General features: G+C 37.0%; 1 protein-coding gene across 1 annotated transcript in view; it reads left to right on the top strand.

Annotated features, from left to right (window-relative positions):
* Window positions 1-19209, top strand: part of Thumpd2 (THUMP domain 2 tRNA and snRNA guanosine methyltransferase) — a 42947-nt gene extending 23738 nt beyond the window's left edge. Inside the window, exons 7-10 of the mRNA XM_076832856.2 lie at window positions 1437-1508; window positions 1984-2098; window positions 11197-11305; window positions 17504-19209. Of these exons, the coding sequence (XP_076688971.2) occupies window positions 1437-1508; window positions 1984-2098; window positions 11197-11305; window positions 17504-17828 (621 nt within the window). The 3' untranslated portion in view covers window positions 17829-19209. The remainder of the gene's footprint in view (window positions 1-1436; window positions 1509-1983; window positions 2099-11196; window positions 11306-17503) is intronic.
* The last annotated feature ends 653 nt before the right edge of the window (window positions 19210-19862 follow it).

Here is a 19862-nt window from a genome sequence, read left to right as displayed (position 1 = left end):
TGCCACTGAACCTGCTCATCTTCTTTTAGCAAGTTACCATTGTCCTTGAAACAGATTTTTTCACTTTGTTTCAGAACCTCCACTCTAGGTTCCCCTCCTACATTCATATATGATGCTTCTCATTATGCAGATCTAGATCTTCATCTTCTAAACATCAGTATTTAGATCTCCAAGACCTAACATATAGTCTTCCCTTTTAACTTCCCTAGATGATCCCATCAGTTCCAGTGTGTTAAATACCATTTATAAATGTAGACTGTTTTGTAAAAAGAGCACTCATATAGTCTGTTCCCAAATTAATATCTGTGACTTGAACCCTTAAACTCTAGATTCATATATCCGTTGACTCAGTTGATGTCTATACTTGAAGGTCTGAAAGGTTTCTCAAAATTAACATGTCCAGAGAAGTGTGCTCTTGTCTCCTCCAAATCTTTTCCTCCCCAACTCTTTCCCCGTCTCGGACACAGGCAGCTATTCTCCACTGCTCAACTGAAAAAGGTTGAGTCATTCCATACTGTTGTCTTTCTTTAATATTCCACATCTGATTCTTCCTTATGGTGCTACCTTTTAAAATATATTCAGAATCCAACTGCTTTTAATCCAGGCCACCATTGTCTCCTGCCTGGACTCCCTAACTAGTTTCTGGTTAGCACTCTTAGCACTCTATGGTCTGTGGTTGGAGAGCAGACAGATGATCCCCTTGAAATATCCTGTCTCCTAATATCATGTGACTCCTTTACTCACACCCTCAACTAGTTGCTCATCCTTAAAAATAGAACTAGAATCCTTACAGTACCTACTAGATCTGACATGATGTGAGCTCCAGAGTGGGAGTGATGAGTTGTTCCTCCAAATTCCTATTCTCCTCCTAAGTACAGATAAGATTACTTTCATGGATCCTTGAAACCATGTGTCCATTGACTTCAGCCATTTAAGTGCTAGTGGAAATGATGTGGCACCTTTCGGCACAATTTGTCATGCTTTCCCTCCCTCTGCCATGGTGCTGGCAGTACTCTGAAGGTGACTGCTTTATCAGCCTGGGTTCCAGAGTGAGGAGCAGAGGCCCTGGGTATCCTACTGCAGGTGTGTAGTATGAGCTAGATGTGGTTTAGACCTCTGAGGTTTGGAGGTTGTTGTACCTGCAGCATACCCCATCCAGGTCTCCTGGATGGCATCCCCTGGCTACCTCCCTGATGATATCGCCATCTTTTTCCTCTCTCTCATTTTGCTTTGGCCACAGGGGCCTCCCTCCTAATCTTCAAACATGGCAAACACATTCCTGCTTTAAGGTTTTAACTACCTGAAATGCCTATTGAAAGTATAAAAAGGAATCTTTACTCCTGAAATATGGACTCTCCAGGTTGGAAGAAGACTTGTTTTATGGTAGACCTATTATGGTAGATTTAATAATACCTAATTTGTATTTCTGTTTATAGCCTGGTGCATTTGTTTTAGATCCAATGTGCGGACTTGGAACAATACTTTTGGAAGCTGCTAAAGAATGGCCAGTAAGTTGTAAAGTTTGGTGTAAACTAAGTAATGTATTTACTTTAATCAGCATGTGTGATCTCTTGCCAGTTATTTACAAGTAGATTGTCTGTTTAGGGATTATTTTTAATTATATGAGTACCATTCCCTATTATTAAAATCGATTCTGAAGAGTTGATTAAATTGTTGTGTTAACTTCTTTTCTCTGTGACAGGATTCCAATAATTAATCATGGGGATTAGATTATATTAATCCCCAAAGTGTTTAGACATTTGTAATGGTAAAACATTAATAGATTTTAAAATTTTAATATAAACTTTTAATTTTTAATTTATATAGTATTCTTATAAAAGAACACTGTAAATTTTTGTTATAACTTGAATTTTTTAATTATTGATATAATTTTCACCATTTGAGAAAACACAAGATGTCCTTAACTACTGAAATATCTAACAGTTGTATTTATACTGAAAACATGACTTTCTTTCCCCATAGAGTGCATACTATATGGGTGCTGATGTCAGCGACTCACAGTTACTTGGTGCATGTGACAATCTGAAAGCTGCAGGCCTTAAGGATAAAATTGAGTTGCTTAAAGTCTCTGTTATAGGTAAGAAAATAAAAGCAAGATCATTTTTCTATATATAAAGGCTTAATTTCTGTACCTTATAATATATCTATGGGGCTAAAACTCAGATTACTTCCAGAATTGTAACTTTTTAATTTTTCAAAAGGTTTATGATTGAGAAGCAACATTTAAAACATTAGCATTTAGTAAAAGCATGCCTTTTTAAGTGGTATTTGTTGCATCTCAATTATTCTTAGTTCATAATCTGGGATCAGGTAATATACGCATTAGACAGCAGTATAATAGTATAATAGTAATAATTTTAATTTCTTTCAGATAAACTATATGAACTGTTCTGAATTATTTTTCCTTCTTCCAACCTCACATTAGATAGTACCCCTGATATATACAGGAATAAGTAACTACCTGTCACAGTTTACAAAACTAGTACTTTCAAGAAGCCAGGAAGGCCTGGGGCAAATCTGGACCCTGGACCATTGGTCACCTGTGAGATAGAGAAACAATTGCTGCTTCTTTACTGATATGATATCAGCAGTGACAAACTTGACTGGGAATCAGATCTGTAGAGTCCTGTCAAAATAACATTTCTCTAATAGCCATGGTATTCAGATTATTATAAAGTAACCTCGCATTTCTTATTTCTTCTGTTTCTTTAACACACCTCTCTTTAAAAATGTCAAGTTTCATTTCCAGCTAAGAAATTTGAGTTTTCTTGGCACTGGATAGGTGTCAAGCCTATAGTCAAGAGGAACAAAATATCATTTAAAATTTTTTGTTAAAATGGAAAAGTAGGAAAGATGAGTATCAACAGAACAAAACATGAGGATAACTTTTGTGTAAAAGCATAATAAAGCAGCCAGGGTCATTGAGATCTCACAGTTGATTGTGGCCAGTGACTGCATTTTAGCCATTCTGCCAATAGTCCACCAGCTGATCCAGAGCAGTGGTTTGGAACCTTTACATTTGCCAGAGCACCCTGTAGGCATGAGGAAGGGAACATAGAGCTGTCTACCAGACCCCCACCACACCCCTTCACTTTTATCTGTTTTCATTTTGGAGGCATTTCCCATGAAGTGTTACTTTAAGAAAAAAAAAAAAGCAAAGGCACTCCAGTGTTTTTAAAACAAAAGGAGTTCTCTGTGGCATCAGGTAACCAAATAAATCCTAGTTTTTGAAAGTATCCCTCTAACTCCCATGGTAAGAATAGACTAGTGGAGCAAGGGTGGAAGCAAAGACTGTTGCAGTAGTCCAGTAAGAAAAGATGGTGGCTTGGGCTGAATTGGAGTACCTGAAGGTGATGGAAAAGAGGTCAAGTATTTATCTTTGAAAGTAGATCAAACAGGATTTGTTGTTGGATTGGGCAATGGAGTGTGAGGGCAAGAATGAGAATAACAACTTAAAGCAGCCAGAGGGTGCAGGGAAGCCTGAAGGAAGAACAAGAGTTTTGAACCTTTTCAGTTTTACATGATTATCAGATACCATGTAGAGAAGATGTCAGGTTAGTAGCCCAGCATACAAATCTGGAGTTGGAGAGTACAGATAACGTTTAAATCCATGAGATCATTTAGGGAGTGAGTATAAACAGTGAAGGGAAAGAACTGCGCTCTTGAGCACATTCAGATGCTTTGAGTGCTAGAACTGAGTATCTAGTAGAGGAATAGCCAATGATGTGAGAGGATCCAGGGAAGAGAAAGGGTAACCAGCTGTGCGACCCACTGCCAGTCGGTGAAGTAAACTGAGGCCAAGGGCTGTTTCTGTGGAGCAGCAAGAACATAAGCCTGCCTGGAGTGGGCATGAGGGGTGGGAGAGAAGAACTTAGAGATGGCTAGTTGAATTTCTGTGGGGATTTTTTGTTTTGTTTTGTTTTTTCTGTACTGGGGATTGAACCCAGGACCTCGAGCCTGCAAGGCAAATCACAGAGCCCCCATGAGGGCTAGTTTAGATCATTCTCAGGAGCACTTTGGTTGGTAAGGAGAGCAAAGAAATGGGGTAGTAACTGAAAGGAAGAATATTGGGATTCAAACAGAGTATGTTTGTTAGTTTGTTTTCAGTGCTGAGGATCAAACCTATGGCCTTGCACATGCCAGGCAGGTGCTCTGCCACTAAGCTACATCCCCAACCTTAAATGAGAATTTTTTTAGAAGATAGAAATCAGAATTAATTTTAGGTACAATGTGTTTGTATGTCAAAAATCAATGATCAAATAAAAAGGAAGAATATAGTGTTGCAGAAGAGCAGAAAAATTGCTCATTTACCATACTCGAGGCACCTGAGAAGGGAGGTATCCCAGTGCACAAGTGGTGGTACATGCACTCCTAGGACAAGAGAAGACAGAGAGGACAGTAGAGTTGTGATGGGTCACACCAAACTAGCAGCAGAGGTTAGTACACCTTTCCAGAAGCCTTTGTTGATGTATCACCATTTTTATTACAGTTTTTAAAACTTTGCAAATTTGGTTTATTTAAATACCTTTCTTTGACTATTATTGAGTTGAATGTTTTTCAGGTTATTTTATTTGTAGATTTTTCTTTTGTGAATCACTTGTTTTTAGAATGGCTTTTGGGAAGAAAGACTAAAGCGTCTATTGTAAGCTGTTTTATCATCATAGACTTTAATGGTGAATTTCAGTCTGGGGATCTGTAGATCTTACTAACAGAGCCAGTATTAACTCTTTAATTATCAGCCTTCTATTTCTTATCTCTATGTTAGAGGTGGATATTCTAACTAAATTATTTTCTGTTTGGTTCTGCCTTTAACGGTTCTCATCATAAGTACAATTTAGAATGCTGAGATCCATGAATCCTTTTTAACACTGACAGATTTCAGGATCTCACACCTATTGACTGTTGTAATTAAGAACATGTGTGAATTCTGGCTTTATTGTTATTTATTTTCTGTGTGGCCTTCTGAGAAATCTGAACCTCTCTGTATTCTTTGTATTTACAAGATGATGATAATAATACCTACTTTCTGAGGCTTTGATGAGGATTTATACATTAATCCACATGGCATAGTGCCTAATACATATTATGAATTAAAGACCTCTGTATGTGTGGTTATGTGGAAATGTGCACTAACCTCTGCTGCTAGTTTGTGACCTTTCTCAACTCTACTGTCCTCCCGTCTGCCTTCTCCTGTCCCAGGGCATGTCTCACCACTTGTGCACTGGGATACTTCCCTTCTCATGTGCCTCAAGTATAGCAAATGAGCAATTTTTCTGTTATCCTGCAACATTATATTCTTCTTTTTTATTTGATCATTGATTTTGATGTACAAACACATTATACCTAAAACACCCATCATTATTTATGTTTCTACACAATCTCATTCTCTCTATTGTGCTTTAATGACTTTATTTTTTTCTACTTTTTAAAGTAATATTCACTTTGTTTTATAACTCTGTACTACTATAAAAAAAAGAAATTGTATATATTTATTCCTGAGTTTTAATCATCATGGCAGTTAAGAATCAAATGAATATTGTGTTATAAGTTATCTTAGGAAATGACAGTTAATCACTGTTTGGGTTTTAATCTATGGATATATGTACATTCTCAATATAAGATGGAAGCTGTAACAATCAGATTTGAGCCAGAGAAACACATTTATGATTTAGTTAAAATATGAACAGCATAGGTAGGAGCTGGGCACAGTGGTACATGCCAATAATCCCAGGAGCTCTGAAGGCTGAGGCAGGAGGATTGTGAGTTCAAAACCAGCCTCAGCAAAAGCGAGGTGCTAAGTAACTCAGTGAGTCCCTGTCTCCAAATAAAATACAAAATAGGGCTGGGGATGTGGCTCAGTGGTCAAGTGCCCTTGAGTGCAATCCCCCATACCAAAAAAAAAAAAAAAAAAAACAAGATAGGTAGGTAAAAAGGAATGTTTTCAGCCTTCCCAATTAGACATTCTACAGGCTGTCACATGTCACATCAGTGGTAGAGTATAAAACAACAAGATTATTGCAACTACTATACTTTATTCTCAGGTGGCATTTATTGCCAGTAGTAGGATGGACTTTTTCCACCACATCTGTCCATGCACCATGCATGGTTACATTTTCCTTCATGCTCGTGCATTTTCCTGCTGCTTATCCTGCCCACGCTGCCTTGGCCCCTACCCTTTCAGCACAGCATCTCGTGGCCCATGCCGTCTTCTACAAGATTTATGAAGCTGCCCGACTGCCTGATTTGGAGAGTCAGGGAAAGTGGAACCTGATTGTTGGGTTGTCCATGAAGTATATGTAAGAAATAGGGGAAAGAAGCTCACCACCTAGAGAGTGTCCTGGCAGCAAAGGTCTTTTCCTTTGTTGTGCACTATTGTTATTGTGTGTATTGGATGATCATATGGTATCATTTTATTGTTCAGTACCACTTCTGTTTTATAATAAACTTTTTTAGCAGCAATAAATTTTTTAAACATGCATTTTAAATTAAAAAGTACTGAGTTTCCAATTCTCAAGAAAGCTAATGATGAACACATAACTTGAGTAAAATGTTTGTTGACATTTACCATCTACTATGAGGGCCCAAATGAAAGAAATCTGTGTATAGCAGCATCTAGCATTTACTTCAAAACCTAGCAGTTATTTTTAGGATACTTGGCCAAAGCCAATTATTTATCACATGAAGCTGAAGAAAATGCATTTAAGTATCTCTCCATGAAGCATGACTTTTCATTTAGATTAAATGACTATTCTTCTAAATTAATTTTGCTCATATTCAATTCCAAGTTTTCTCATGCACATAAGCAAAATGAAACTATGGCTATTGATATTTTAGCTCCGCTAGAAGACCTTTGCAGACAAATATTGCCAGTTTTGTAGCAACATCTTTGGATGCTTCCAAACAAAATCAAGTTAAGCCAATTCCAGTAGTAGTTCAGCTCCCCCCCCCCCACAATTCTTGGAAATGTAGATTTTTCCTTGTGAAAAATGAAACATCCTTGTAAATGTTACCATAAATTTAGTTCAGCATTGCATATATGTCTCCACTTATGCATTAATTTGGTAGACCAACACAGGAGAAAAATTCATATCTTGCTAAAACCTACGGAGTAAAGTACCTGAAATTTAACATGGTACCATATAACTCGTAATTACCTCTGGTTTGCAGCCTTCTGTCAATTGATATAGAAACTTTAAAAATAATCAGCACTTTATTTTAAACTTTGAAAATAATCAGCACTTTATTTTTTAAACATACACAGAGTAATTGACTGCAAGCTATTTGTAATGAAGTTTTGCTTGAATGCAAAACTATACTGCAGTGTAGTGATACACTTTCTCTCTGTCATTAGTTGGGTTTAAAATTTGAAGCTTTTGAAGAACTACTTTGTAAAGCAGTCCTACGGTAGTGCTATAGGCTTTGCTTAAAAAATAAACAAGTTGCCTAATTTTGTTTTCATTTTGTTCAAAATCCATTGGCGATCTGTAATCAAAGATTTCAGCAAATGGAGTAACAAAACTGTCGCTTTTGAATTTTTTTGTGAATTGCAGTTATTAAAAACAAAGTTGGCAACAGGAAGACATTTAAATCTATCTCTAAAAACACCAAGAAAGACATGAACACATTATTGCAAGCTCAGTAATCTTCGAGATTTAATTCTCAAATTCTGTAAATGTACTTTGAATATATTGTGGGAAGAATCTCTTGATGACTTTCATCATTTTAATTAGACATCTGTGTCTTCTAAAATGGAATGGAATGAAATTGAGAAGGCCTTAATTTTGCAGTATCTAAATTTGGCAAAACAAAAGAATAGTAGAGTCAACTTGAATTTTGTGTTGTGGAAATATTTGTCAAAGGCATTCTGGAAGGACTGTGAACTGGAGGACTGAAATCTTTACATTATCCATATGAAAAAAAAATAGAATTGAGAAGAGTCAAGAGTATCTTCCATTTTGCAAAATTTGCTCTGATCTCTAGAGTTTCTATAGCACATGCAAACAAAGTATTTCCTCAGATAAACATATTGTAATTTAAGAGAAGTTTTTAAACATGAAAGTGAAGCTTTGATCACAGGCGTTTTATTAAAAAGGCAACTTAAAGTTCCTATTTTTAAAAACACTGTATTCTTCAGAAAAATACCAGTGATAACATGGGATTAGAGACTAATACATGTAAGAAGCTGGTCAGTGTGTGGGTGAATATATACCACAACTACTTTGCCTATTACTTTTTTAAAAGTGCATTAAAATGCTCATGGATCCTTATTTTTAGGTTCCCCATATTAAACCAATAGTAAGTATTTCGTAAGTATAAACTTTTCTTTCTAGCATCCTCATTCTTGGCAGTGTTCCTGACTGCACAATTGTATGGTAACCAATTCACATGCCACACTATAAGGTGCTTATTTAATTATTATAGACTTCTGGATCAAGATGGCAGATTAAAATTTCAGTGAAGGATTTGCATTCTCTTACACTTAATTTAAATGGGAAAAAGAATAATAAACATAAAGGAAAAAATCTAGCAGCAGCAACTAAAGAAGGGAAAATGATCTAATGCAGTGAACTTAATTTTATTTTGGCCACAATGGAAATAAGCGAAGTTATAGAGCAATTGCCAATAGAATAGTGTTTATTTATAATGTTCTGAGATCCCTATTTACAAGGTTATTGAAGCAGTATGTGACACAGAAATATTATACATAACTAAAATGTTATTTTTGAGGAGACATTTTCAATATGAAACAGTTCAGGCAACATTTCAGTAATAGGCTTTTGGCAGGGGGAATTTTTAATAAAATCCAGACATTTAAGAGATGAATCAGCAGAGGAACAGAGATTGAATTAATTTAAATATAGAACTAATTTTAAATAACTATGGGAATTATTGTTATGTGACAGACATCAAAGTAATAAACCTGAATACTGGAAAGAATAACAAACAGCAGAAAGTATAGGAAGGAAACTAGGAAGAAGAACGTGATCAATTCTATAAAAGCCCTCAAACAACCTAGTCTTTGTTAAGTATATACATTAAAAAGATACCCGGAAGGCCCATAAAACCTACTGAAAGAAAATACCTGGGTGCCATAATGAGTTTTAGGCAATTTTTACCCACTTTTTTCTCAGAAAAGGGGAAAATGGGGCAGTTCTTTTATTCAAAGCAACTAGTATTTTAAAACTAATTTTTTTCATGTTCTTCAATCATCCTGAAGAGATGTTTAAAAAAAATGATTTTTGCTTGTTTTGAGCTATTTCTATTTTAGTCTTATCTCTTTAGTTACAAGCATACTGTTCATAGGCAGTTTAAAGTATTTAATAAATAAAAAGCCTTTACTGTGTATTTTAGTCCTACAAGGTTAGGTGCTCACAGTTTTAGAAGTTTTTTGAACTCTTTGAAGGATTCTGGCCCACTGGGCTCCACCTGACTGTCATCTCCTATAGACATCAGAGAGGACACTGTAAATAACAACTAAAAAATAGCTAGTATTCATGGAGTGCTCACCATGTGCCAGGCACTGTTCTAAATGTTTTCCCCCATTTATTAACTTCTAAGGTAGGCACTACCATTCCATTTTACAATGAGGAAATTGAAGCAGTAGCCTCCCAGGATCCCAGAGCTAACTAGTCACAGAGCCAAACAGAGCAGGCTGTCAGCCAGCACTGCACACCACAGCAACGGAAGTTCAGATTATTTTGTCCTTGGTTGGAAGATTCCACTGCTTAATTCTGGAACTCTTTAAAAAATTAGTCTTGTCTACCTATGTGAATTTTATTCCTTCTAAAGTTATTTATAAAGCAGTTTAGCAAATTATATAATATAGAAAAAATGGAGAACAACCAGAACTTAAAAAAAAAAAAAAAGAACAACACCATTACCAAACCTGGACAAACTGGGCAACTAATAAACTAATTTACGGGCAGGTGCTGTGTGTGTGGTATCAGACAGAAGAAAGACTTATAAATGAGCAAAGTTGAGTATATCTTGTAGTTTCTTACATGTAAAACATTTGATCACTGTGATTTCCTTTATTATTTATTTTCTTTAGTCATTTTGCAAAAAGTATAGAAAGGCTGAAATAGATGTGTTCAGTATCAGCACCCTAAAACACAGCACATGAAGTGAAACATACCTTGGGTGGGCTTTGGCTTATGATAAAATGCTTACCTGGGATTTAATTCCTAGAACTGCAAAACAAACAAAAATGGGGGAAAAAAAGAATTCCTGCCTAGGTTTAAAAGATACTACTAGCTTTTTTCTAACATTCTGCTTTTCTGCTGCTCTCTCACAAGGTTTAGGATTAGGAGACAGCCAGCAAGTGGTCATTAGACTTTACCAGATAAGAGGAATTTTTGTTTCGTTTTTAAATTTCCGGCCAACCAAAATTTATATGATATTTAACAAAGATTATTTAAACTTTATTGCATTTCTATAGGATTAGGTTGCATTTTTGCATTGAAATTTGAGAACCCTTCTACCTTATAGATACTTGAGTGACATGATGGGTGGGAAAGGGGAAGACACACAGGAAACCTGGGTGCAAAAGTTGGGTATATTGCCTTAAAGAAATGTAATGCTGAGAAGAAAATGTTAAGAGGAGCAGGAAATTTCAATTTAATGATCAGATACCGTATTTAGTTTTGTTTAGCGACGATATTCATGGTGTTGATTTTTGATCTTATAGCTTTTTCTCTAATCTTAGGGCTTTTATAGATATTTTTAATTTTTTAAGTTTCCCCTGAAAAATATAATGATAGTTGTGGATTCTCTCTTAGAAACTGAAACCTATCATACAAAAATTTATATATAATAATGAAAGGGAAATAGAATATAATGTTGTAAAAACATTTTCTAGACATCATATTTCTTCCTGAATCCCACAACTCTCTATGCATGTAATGTGTCTAGAAAATTGAATTTTCTGGTTAATTTAAAATTCCACTAAACTTACATCATTTTATAATATTTGAAAACCCATTTTTTCAAAGGACAAAATACAGTAAATAGCTATTAATCTTTAGATATTTGGAAAGCATTTTAAGATCATGTGGTTACCTCGAAGCAATATTACCAACCCTAAATTTTATTCAACATGCAAAACTAATTGTGTACTTCAGTTTTCTCATTATCTAGGTTACAATATTTGACCTTACTATAATTTCTGTATTTCAGAATTGCCACTGCCTTCAGACAGTGTCGATATTATTATTTCTGACATTCCATTTGGAAAAAAGTTTAAATTAGGAAAAGACATCAAAAGCATTCTACAGGAAATGGAAAGGTGAGTTGTTGAATTTATTTTCATAATTTTTTAGCTTCTGGGCATTAAACCAAAATATATCATTGCTCTTAACATCTGATTGCATTATTTTTCCCAGATTTTTATGGTTTAATTTCTTAAGATTTCAAGTCAGAAGTTTATAATTGAAATAAATGTTATTCCATATCATCTTGTACTGTAAATTTTATTCAGAAAAAAAAATTTTTTTCCTATTTCATTCACTGGGTTACGTAATTTACATATATGTTTCTAATCCTCACAAAAACCAACGCTATACAGAAGAGAAACTGAATCCCAGAAAGTTGAACTTCCTCACGATCACATTGATAGTAAAACAACTGAAAGGAATCCTGTTACAAGAAACAGTGAACAAGGCCAGCACTGGCTGTGAAATGAAAGTGCAGCACAGGACATTGTTCATCTCAGGGCTTCTAATTTGACATCAGGGAATATAATGTAATAGAGGGCTTCAAACAGTGAGACCTAGATATGTATTTTTCTCATTATTTAAGTTGGTAAAGGCATGAACCTAGAATGCTACAGGAATGAATAGACACCAAAAAAGATCAATTCATGTTAAGTTGTCTCATGTGGGCTTTTATTTGATATACTAGGATAACATAAATGTCATAAGCCTACCATGTGAATAATGTGTCACATATTCTTAAAAAATGAACACATTTTGGAGAAACTTCAGTGTCAAGGATGACAGTACACAAAATTAAAGCTTGACTCAAAGTCTAAGCCCAAGTCAGAGCCATCTCACTGAGTCTTGTAAGTTGGGTGCTTCACACTTCTTTTTGAATTGTCTTATTTCTAAGCCACTTCCCCTCCTGCCTAGTTACCTAACTTTTAGGGACCTTTCTTTCTGAGCACCAACTCTTAATTCAGACATCTCCTGAAACCCATATACTCCCTGCTTCCTAGTATCACATTCCCCTACAGTTTCACATTGCATATTTTGCATTTTAAAATTTTTTCATTTTAAAATCATTGCAGAACTTTTTTTTTTTTTAATATTTATGCCCCACTTTCCCAGCTACCCTCTACCAAGGCTCTAATTTAACCAATCTGAAGTAGGACCTGGATGTCAGTACTTCTTTCTTTCATTTTTTTAAAATTTATTTATATTTGACAGTGGAATGCATTACAATTCTTATTACACATATAGAGCACAATTTTTCATATCTCTGGTTGTATACATAGTATATTCTCACCAATTTGTGTCTTCATACCTGTACTTTAGATAATAATGATCATCACATTCCACCATCATTAATTACCCCATGACCCTTCCCTTCCCCTCCAACCCCTCTGCCCTATCTAGAGTTTGTCTATTCCTCCCATGCTCCCTCTCCCTATCCCACTATGAATCAGCCTCCTTATATTAAAGAAAATATTCGGCATTTAGTTTTTTGGGATTAGCTAACTTCACTTAGCATTATCTTCTCTAACTCCATTGGATGTGAGTACTTCTTAAAAACTCCTAGTATAATTGTTGTGCAAGCAGGATTAATAACTAAACCTTTGAACCTAATAAGGTAATTCACCATTTATATCATTAACCGATTCACAGTGAGATATTAATATGTGATCAGTGACATGCATTTAACCTGGATCTTTTCAGAACAAAGATGACTCAACCTAACTCAAAATCTAGTGCTGCCTATTTTATGTATCTCCACAAGTCAGGGGAATTTGAATAGACAGTCCTTTCAGCACTAGTAAATTATACCAGCCGGACATTATCTAGGCTGGTTTTTTATTTTATTCCAAGTAATTGAAAGTGAAATAATGATAGATTTGACTACCCTTTTACCATGGCAGTAAATTTAAATATTTACCTGAGAATCCAAAAGATGAATAGTCAAATTTCCTGCATAACTAGAGCACCTCCGTAGGACCAGTTCAAAGTGTGTGCATTTGAATATAAGGGACTTTTCCATCTCCTGTACCCAGGCTTCCTTGCCACCTGCCCCAACCTCTGTGCAATCTGACTTTCAACTTCTTGTGGTTTGAGGTTTGATACAGAAAAGACAGGATGCTAGGGTTAAGAGAACAGGCTTTGGAGCCAGGCTGCCTGGGTTCTAGTCTTGGCTCTAACTCCTCATAGTTCTTCAGTCATAGGCATACTGCCTGACTTCACACCTTGTGCATAATCTTTAAATCTTAACACCTACCTTGCAGCCTTGTTCAGAGGATTCAGTAGATTTAAAGCTTTTAGAACAATGCTGGGCACCTAGAAAATGCTCAGTATCCGTTAGCTCTTTCCTGATTTTTTTAGTATAAACTACTTCAGATCCTTCGGGAAGGAAGTGGTGATACATATAAAAATTTAAGTACACATAACCTCTCCCAGTGATTTACTGATGGTTTAAGGCCTTATATAGGAATTGAAAGAGATGGGGAGTTTTATTAATAAAAAGAAGAAAAAATTACAAGAGGTCAGTAAACCTGTTCCTAATAAGCAGTGAAAATAGCTGATCCTATATGTAGTATCGTGCATGCATCAGAATTAAAGTTTGTCAGACAAATGATTACTCTATTGACTTGAATTAGGCACTCTCAGCTCAATTATTTCCTCTTTTAATTCATTTAAATATTACCCATTTCATGAATACAGAGCATTTTGAGGAATTTAGGGAAGTTTAATATGGGTTTTCTTTCTAAATATAGCCATGTAAAATATATGAGCAAAATTAGAAATTCAGCTTGCTCAGCTTGAAGGTGGAGGCAGTCCTATGTGACAAAAAGACATGAGATGATCAGGGAAGAAGCAAAATTTCAGTGAATTTAGAAGTTGAGAGAGAATAAAAAGAGACCACAGATGTTTGGTGAATGTTTGAGTGAATACTGAAGGAAAGGTGTTTTCAAGGACTGTCAGTAGAGCAGACCTCCTGGAGCAAAGGACTTAGTACGTGGGTAAGACCTACTATATTTCATGGTCACATAATTTAGAATTATTCATGTCATCTACTCTGGTCTTGCAGGTCTCTCTTTTATCTTGTTTGATACAGAGTGTTCCCAACTTATGAACCACAAAATTTCTTTTCAAGAAATAATATCATTATCATCATCGAATACCCCGTATGCTAGTGTTCAAAGGGATACAGTTTGGGAAATATTGCTTTGTAATTTTTGAATAGCTTTCTTAGTGAGAAATTATATGTAAATGAAAATATGCCTACAAAATGTTAAATTTCCTTGTGAGTTTTACTTTCTTATTGCCTCCATTATTTTAAAAAAATTATAGTAAATAAGTTGGTGATAGGCATCTTGCCTTGTACTTCTGTATAAATAGATACTTGTTAAGTAGAATCATTGTTAATTTACTGTATCTTGCTTTTTTCCCACTCAGCAGTATGTCATGAATCTCCTTTATGATCAGTTGTATTGTACATTATAATTTCCAATAATTGTCACAGTATTATGTGTGTTACCATTATGTAACCAATACTTATGGATGTAGGTAATCCTCAATTTTTTTTTATTTTACTAAAGAACAATGCCTTGAACATTTTTGCAGTTTTTCAAACTTACTATATGATCAAGTTGCTTAAAACCAGTATCTTAGTTTCTTCATGTTTAAAATTACAATGCTAACCAGGCATACATAAAAGGACAAATCAGACTATTAAATAATATGTAATACAAAATATTTTAAATGGTGCCTAGTACATGATAAGTGCTCAATAAATATTTGCTATCATCACATTATCAATATTATTCTACTATTGCTGTTATATCTTCTTAGAATAATTTCTTAGAAGTGAAATAGATGGATAAAGGTTATGTACATTTTGTATTTTTGATACATTATTGATAGTTACTGTTCCAAAACATTTCCCTCTAAGAGTACTCATTTTCTCATAATCTCAATTGTTTATTTTCATCTTTGTTAATACAGTGGGTAGAAGGGTTATATCTCATGTATTGTTTTAATTGTAATGTGTGTGTTTAGAGACATTTGTATGTTTTCTTGCTTGTGTCCCATGGTATACAGCTGCATCTGTCTTCATCCCACCTGCTCGTCTCAGGAGAAGTCTCTCTTCTGGCCAGGGTTCCCTGCTCATTCCCTCCTCCTCACGGATAGCACTCTGCCCACTTCTCATTCCTACCTTCAGCTTAATTTTCTCCTCATTTTTTTCCCCAGAGAATCGGCCATTTTCCCCATATACTTTGTGAGTATTTACACAGTTCATCACTGCACGAGGTCCTGAGGATAGATCCAGGCATCGACTAGGACAGAACAGGCCCCAGACCGCCCTGTGTGGGAAGATGGATTGTTAATGAGTCGACACACAGGGTCATTCCAGATCATAAGTGAAATAAAATAGGATATTTTGCTGGAGAGTAAGAGAAGAGTAGTCGCTACCAGAGACAGGTAGAAAGTCAGAAAGACTGCTCCATAGAAGTGACTTTTGAACTCTGGGACTTTAATGAGAAAGCACGCAAGGGATGAGAGTTAAATGCACAGCAAACAGCAGAACCAGCAGTGCCAAGGCGAGCAGCAGTGGCTGGTGAGGTCGAGCAGCTGAAGGAAGGTCACTGCGGAGGGAGGCAGGCAGGCAGCAGCCTAGGTGAGGTCAGTTGTGGAGGGAGCTTGCACTGACTGAAGGGCCATAGAGCAGCTGGAGAGTGAGCAGGCATTCGCATCTGTCTTCTGTGTGGAAACTGGGAAGGAGAGTGGGAGGGGTACTAAGAATGGAAATAAGGCCTGTCTATCAGGAGATTGTTACTAAGTCCAGACAGAATATGAATATGCAGATGAACATGTGAAACAGTGTGGAAACAGAATTATCTGGGTTTCCTGATGGATTCGATGAAAGAAAGCTCCCTTCGCGCTTCAGTCTTTCCCTGTGACCCTTGGTCCTCTAGCTTCCTTACCCATATAACTAAATTTCTTGAACAGTCCACTCTTGAAATCTCTGCTTCCTCACCTCCCATTCTCACTCAACCCCAGCAGACCCATGTCTATCTGCTCCTGTCCTCATCTAGGCTTGCTGTCCCCAGGTTCTCTGATGACGTCTTATATTCCTGGTCCTTGTTAGTCCTGTAGCATTTGACACTGTGAGACCATCCCCTTCTTGAAACTGCGTCTTGGGCTTCCAGGACATCACGGTTGTCCAGATTGTTCTCTTATGGTATCTGTTCATTGTGCTCCTCTCCTCTGTCCTTCCCTAGACCTCCTATGTCTTCCCTGGTCTTTTTTCTCTCTTACTCTGTTGCCACCCAGATGACCCCCTCTGCCCTATGGCTTTGTCTGCCTTTCACTAATGAAAGCTCTTGTCCCTCTACCTCAAGCCTGGTCTTTGTAGGTGCTTTCAAACTGAGCACCCTGCTGTCTGGGAATCTGCACTGTGCGTTCCTCAGGCACTTTCCAAACTGAACTCTGCTCTTCCTACTCTTCCTCCTGTTAACCTCTGTTTTCCCCATAAGACTGGTGGCTTTCAGTGACCCTCTACTTCATGCCTTCCTGCGTCTCACCTGTTCTGCCTCCAGCCACCTCCCTAGCTCCAGCCTACGACTTCCTGGCTCAGTCCTGCTTGTCCTTCAGCTCACCACACAGACATCTCATTGTTGGGGAATTTTCCCCTCTCCTGTGCCTGGATTGGGACCCACCTCGTGTGTTTCCAGGGCCTTTACATGTGCCTTCATGGTGGCCTTTATCACCCCTGCACTCCTCACGTGCCTCTCCCCCAGTGCTCAGTAAATCTGCACCTTGTCATGGTTCCACCTGAGACTGTAAATGAATCCTCCTCACAGGGCTGATAGTCACCGTCTGCCCGCTTTGTCTGAGCTTCCCTTTGCTATCTCTTTGTTCATGTTCTAACTCCTTCCTGGTGACTTTCTCCTGCCATCAGCCTCCTGCCTACTCAAATATGCTGATTCTGTAGACTCTGTCACTCGCCTTTTTCTCTGTACAATCATTTATTAGAATGTGACTACAAATTACTTTGAGGCTTGCCTTTTAAGTAGAGTAAAAATAGATAATTAAAGCAGATTTGTACTAGAGATTCAATAATTACTATAATGAATATGCATTATGGAAGATACTACCTAATTACCAAAAATCCTTGTATTTAAATAGAGAAAATTAAATCTTAAATTAAAAACAACTATTTTAAATAAAGCAAGATTGTTTGTTGTCTAAAAAGAAAGAAGTACTCATCCTAATTACCCCATTCTTTGTCACAGAGTGCTGCATGTTGGTGGAACCATTGTCTTGTTGCTTAATGAAGATCACCACAGGCTCCTTAAAGACTGCAGAGAGGGCAATAGCCCTCTCAACTCCAAGGGCAGCCACACCCATGAACCTGAAATTAAGAAATGCTTGAATCCTGAAGAAAACACTGGCACATCAGAGATGGTTCCATCTTCACATGAAACCAGTAATAACACGTGCTTAAACAAGATGTCACCTTTTGGCTCTTTGGTGCCAGTGGAATACTACAAAGTTAGCTTAGGAAAAACAGAAGCATTCATATGCAAGTATAAGAAGTCACACAATTCTGGACTGTAATGGGTTTGGGCTTGCTGCTAGCGAGCCAGGTGGAATCCTGTTTGTCCTGAGACTTTTTTTTTTTTTTTTTTGGCACTGGGGATTGTACCCAGGACTGTCCCGCCACTGAGCTACATTCTCAGCACTTGCTATTTTTAAATTTTGACACAGGAGATGGGGACTCACTCAGTTACATAGGCTGGCCTCGAACTTTGATCCTCCTGCCTCAGCCTCCTGAGTAGCTGCATACTATCTTAGACCACCACACTTGCTCTGAGATTCTTTATGGCACCCACAGTTTCAAGTAAATACTCCCCTGAAGACAGGAGCTATGGTGAATTGGCACCCTCTCATTAAGAATTTCTGCTTTATGCTCCAAAGCACTCTACATTCTTGACAAAGAACAGTTATTGAATATTTTGGAAAAAAAACTCATGTTCTAAGGTCTGTCAATATGAAAATCCTGTTCCGCCATGCACAATTTATGAGCAGAGACTTCTGCTTCCAAATAAATATTTCTAAGGGTTCACATGAATCCTTCAGTCAACACAAGGTTGAGAAATTTTAACTATCAGGTTGTAGAAATGTAGAAACCTTTATGTGTAACTTCTTTTGATATAAAACTTGATTTTTTTGAACCTGTAATTTTCTTCTCCATTGGAATGAAAATAATTTTTATTTGCAGTACATTTTATACAGCTCGTGATAAAAAAATATCAGTGAAAATAATAACAACATGAATTAAGCCAGTAGCCTCCAACGTGATAGAAAATGAAGTTTACTTTTTCTTTCTGAACAGCATTAATACATTGCCCCCTTATATGTCTTGTGTTGATTCTGTGAGAAGAAGAAATAGGAAGTTGATGAAAATATAGCTCTGATTTTTTTTTCAACATCCTGATATAGTGGCTCAACTTTTTGTCTGACTTAATACCATTCACACAACCTGTGTTTGGGAGATTTCCTACTATGTGAAGCCCCAAAATTTGCTTTCCAACCAGGGCATGGTCTGTCTTCCAGGCCAGTGTCAAGCTACATTACACGTGCAAGCTGTGGCATTTGTGCCTGTGAGTAGCAGAAAAGTAGTCACCAGAACATTCCTGTCCTGAAGCTTGCCTATCTGGCCTTCCTATAAGTTCTGAGAGCTACCAGAGCTACCAGCTACCTCAACTCCATTCCTTTTTTTGTTAAAATTGTGTAGACTTGTCTGTTAGCAACCAGAACCCTAATATAGAGATACTCTGAGGGGTTTCAAGCAACATGCCCCCAGACAGGTGATTCTGTTAGTAGTTATCTGGCTTGCTTAGGGTTAAGGATGACTTAAGCTAGTATTCTAGAAAATGTGTGGCATGTGATGATAGTAGAACAATTCATTGTTCCTATGCTTATTCCACTGCTATGAGAAGCATCAATAAACTGAGAAACATAAGCAGGATTGAGGGTGAACTATACTTTAAACAGAACTTGACAACTAGAAGAAAAAGATCAAGATTCCCGTAGTCCTTATTCCTTGGGTTAATGCAATGGCCTCAGCTATGGGCCACTTTGCCCCAGGGAACATCTGACCATTTTGGCTGCTACATCTTGGAAGAAAGAGGGTTGGAATCTAATGAACTAAGGAAAACCAAGGACACTATTAAACATCCTACAGTGCACAGGACAGTCCCTCAACAATGATTCAGAATGTCAGCAGTGATCAAGTTTTGAAACAGTGGCTTTGTTCATGATAGAACATGCCAGGAAAATATGTGTATGTGTGTGTGTGTGTGTTTTAGTTCTATGTGGTGCTGGTGATTGAGCCCAGGGCCTCACAAATGCTAGGCAAATGCTCTACTATGAGCTACAACCCTAGCCCAAGGAATTTTTTAATGATTATTCCAGAGAACCTCTATTTCTGGTAGTCATTGGACTGAGCTGAAAAAATGAACTCAAGACTTTGATCCTGTGAGATGCTGAATTATCCGCTGAATTCACAGCCTAGTAGGTCTCTAAGGTGAAAATTGGTACTTGATTAGGAAAGGGGGAACCCTGAGAATTGGGATGGAGACACAGGTG

Source organism: Callospermophilus lateralis, chromosome 14 (genome assembly GCF_048772815.1).
Source record: "Callospermophilus lateralis isolate mCalLat2 chromosome 14, mCalLat2.hap1, whole genome shotgun sequence".
NCBI classification, from domain to species: Eukaryota; Metazoa; Chordata; class Mammalia; order Rodentia; family Sciuridae; genus Callospermophilus; species Callospermophilus lateralis.
The sequence above is the reverse complement of the archived record's forward strand: the minus strand, read 5'-3'. Positions and strand labels throughout refer to the sequence as shown.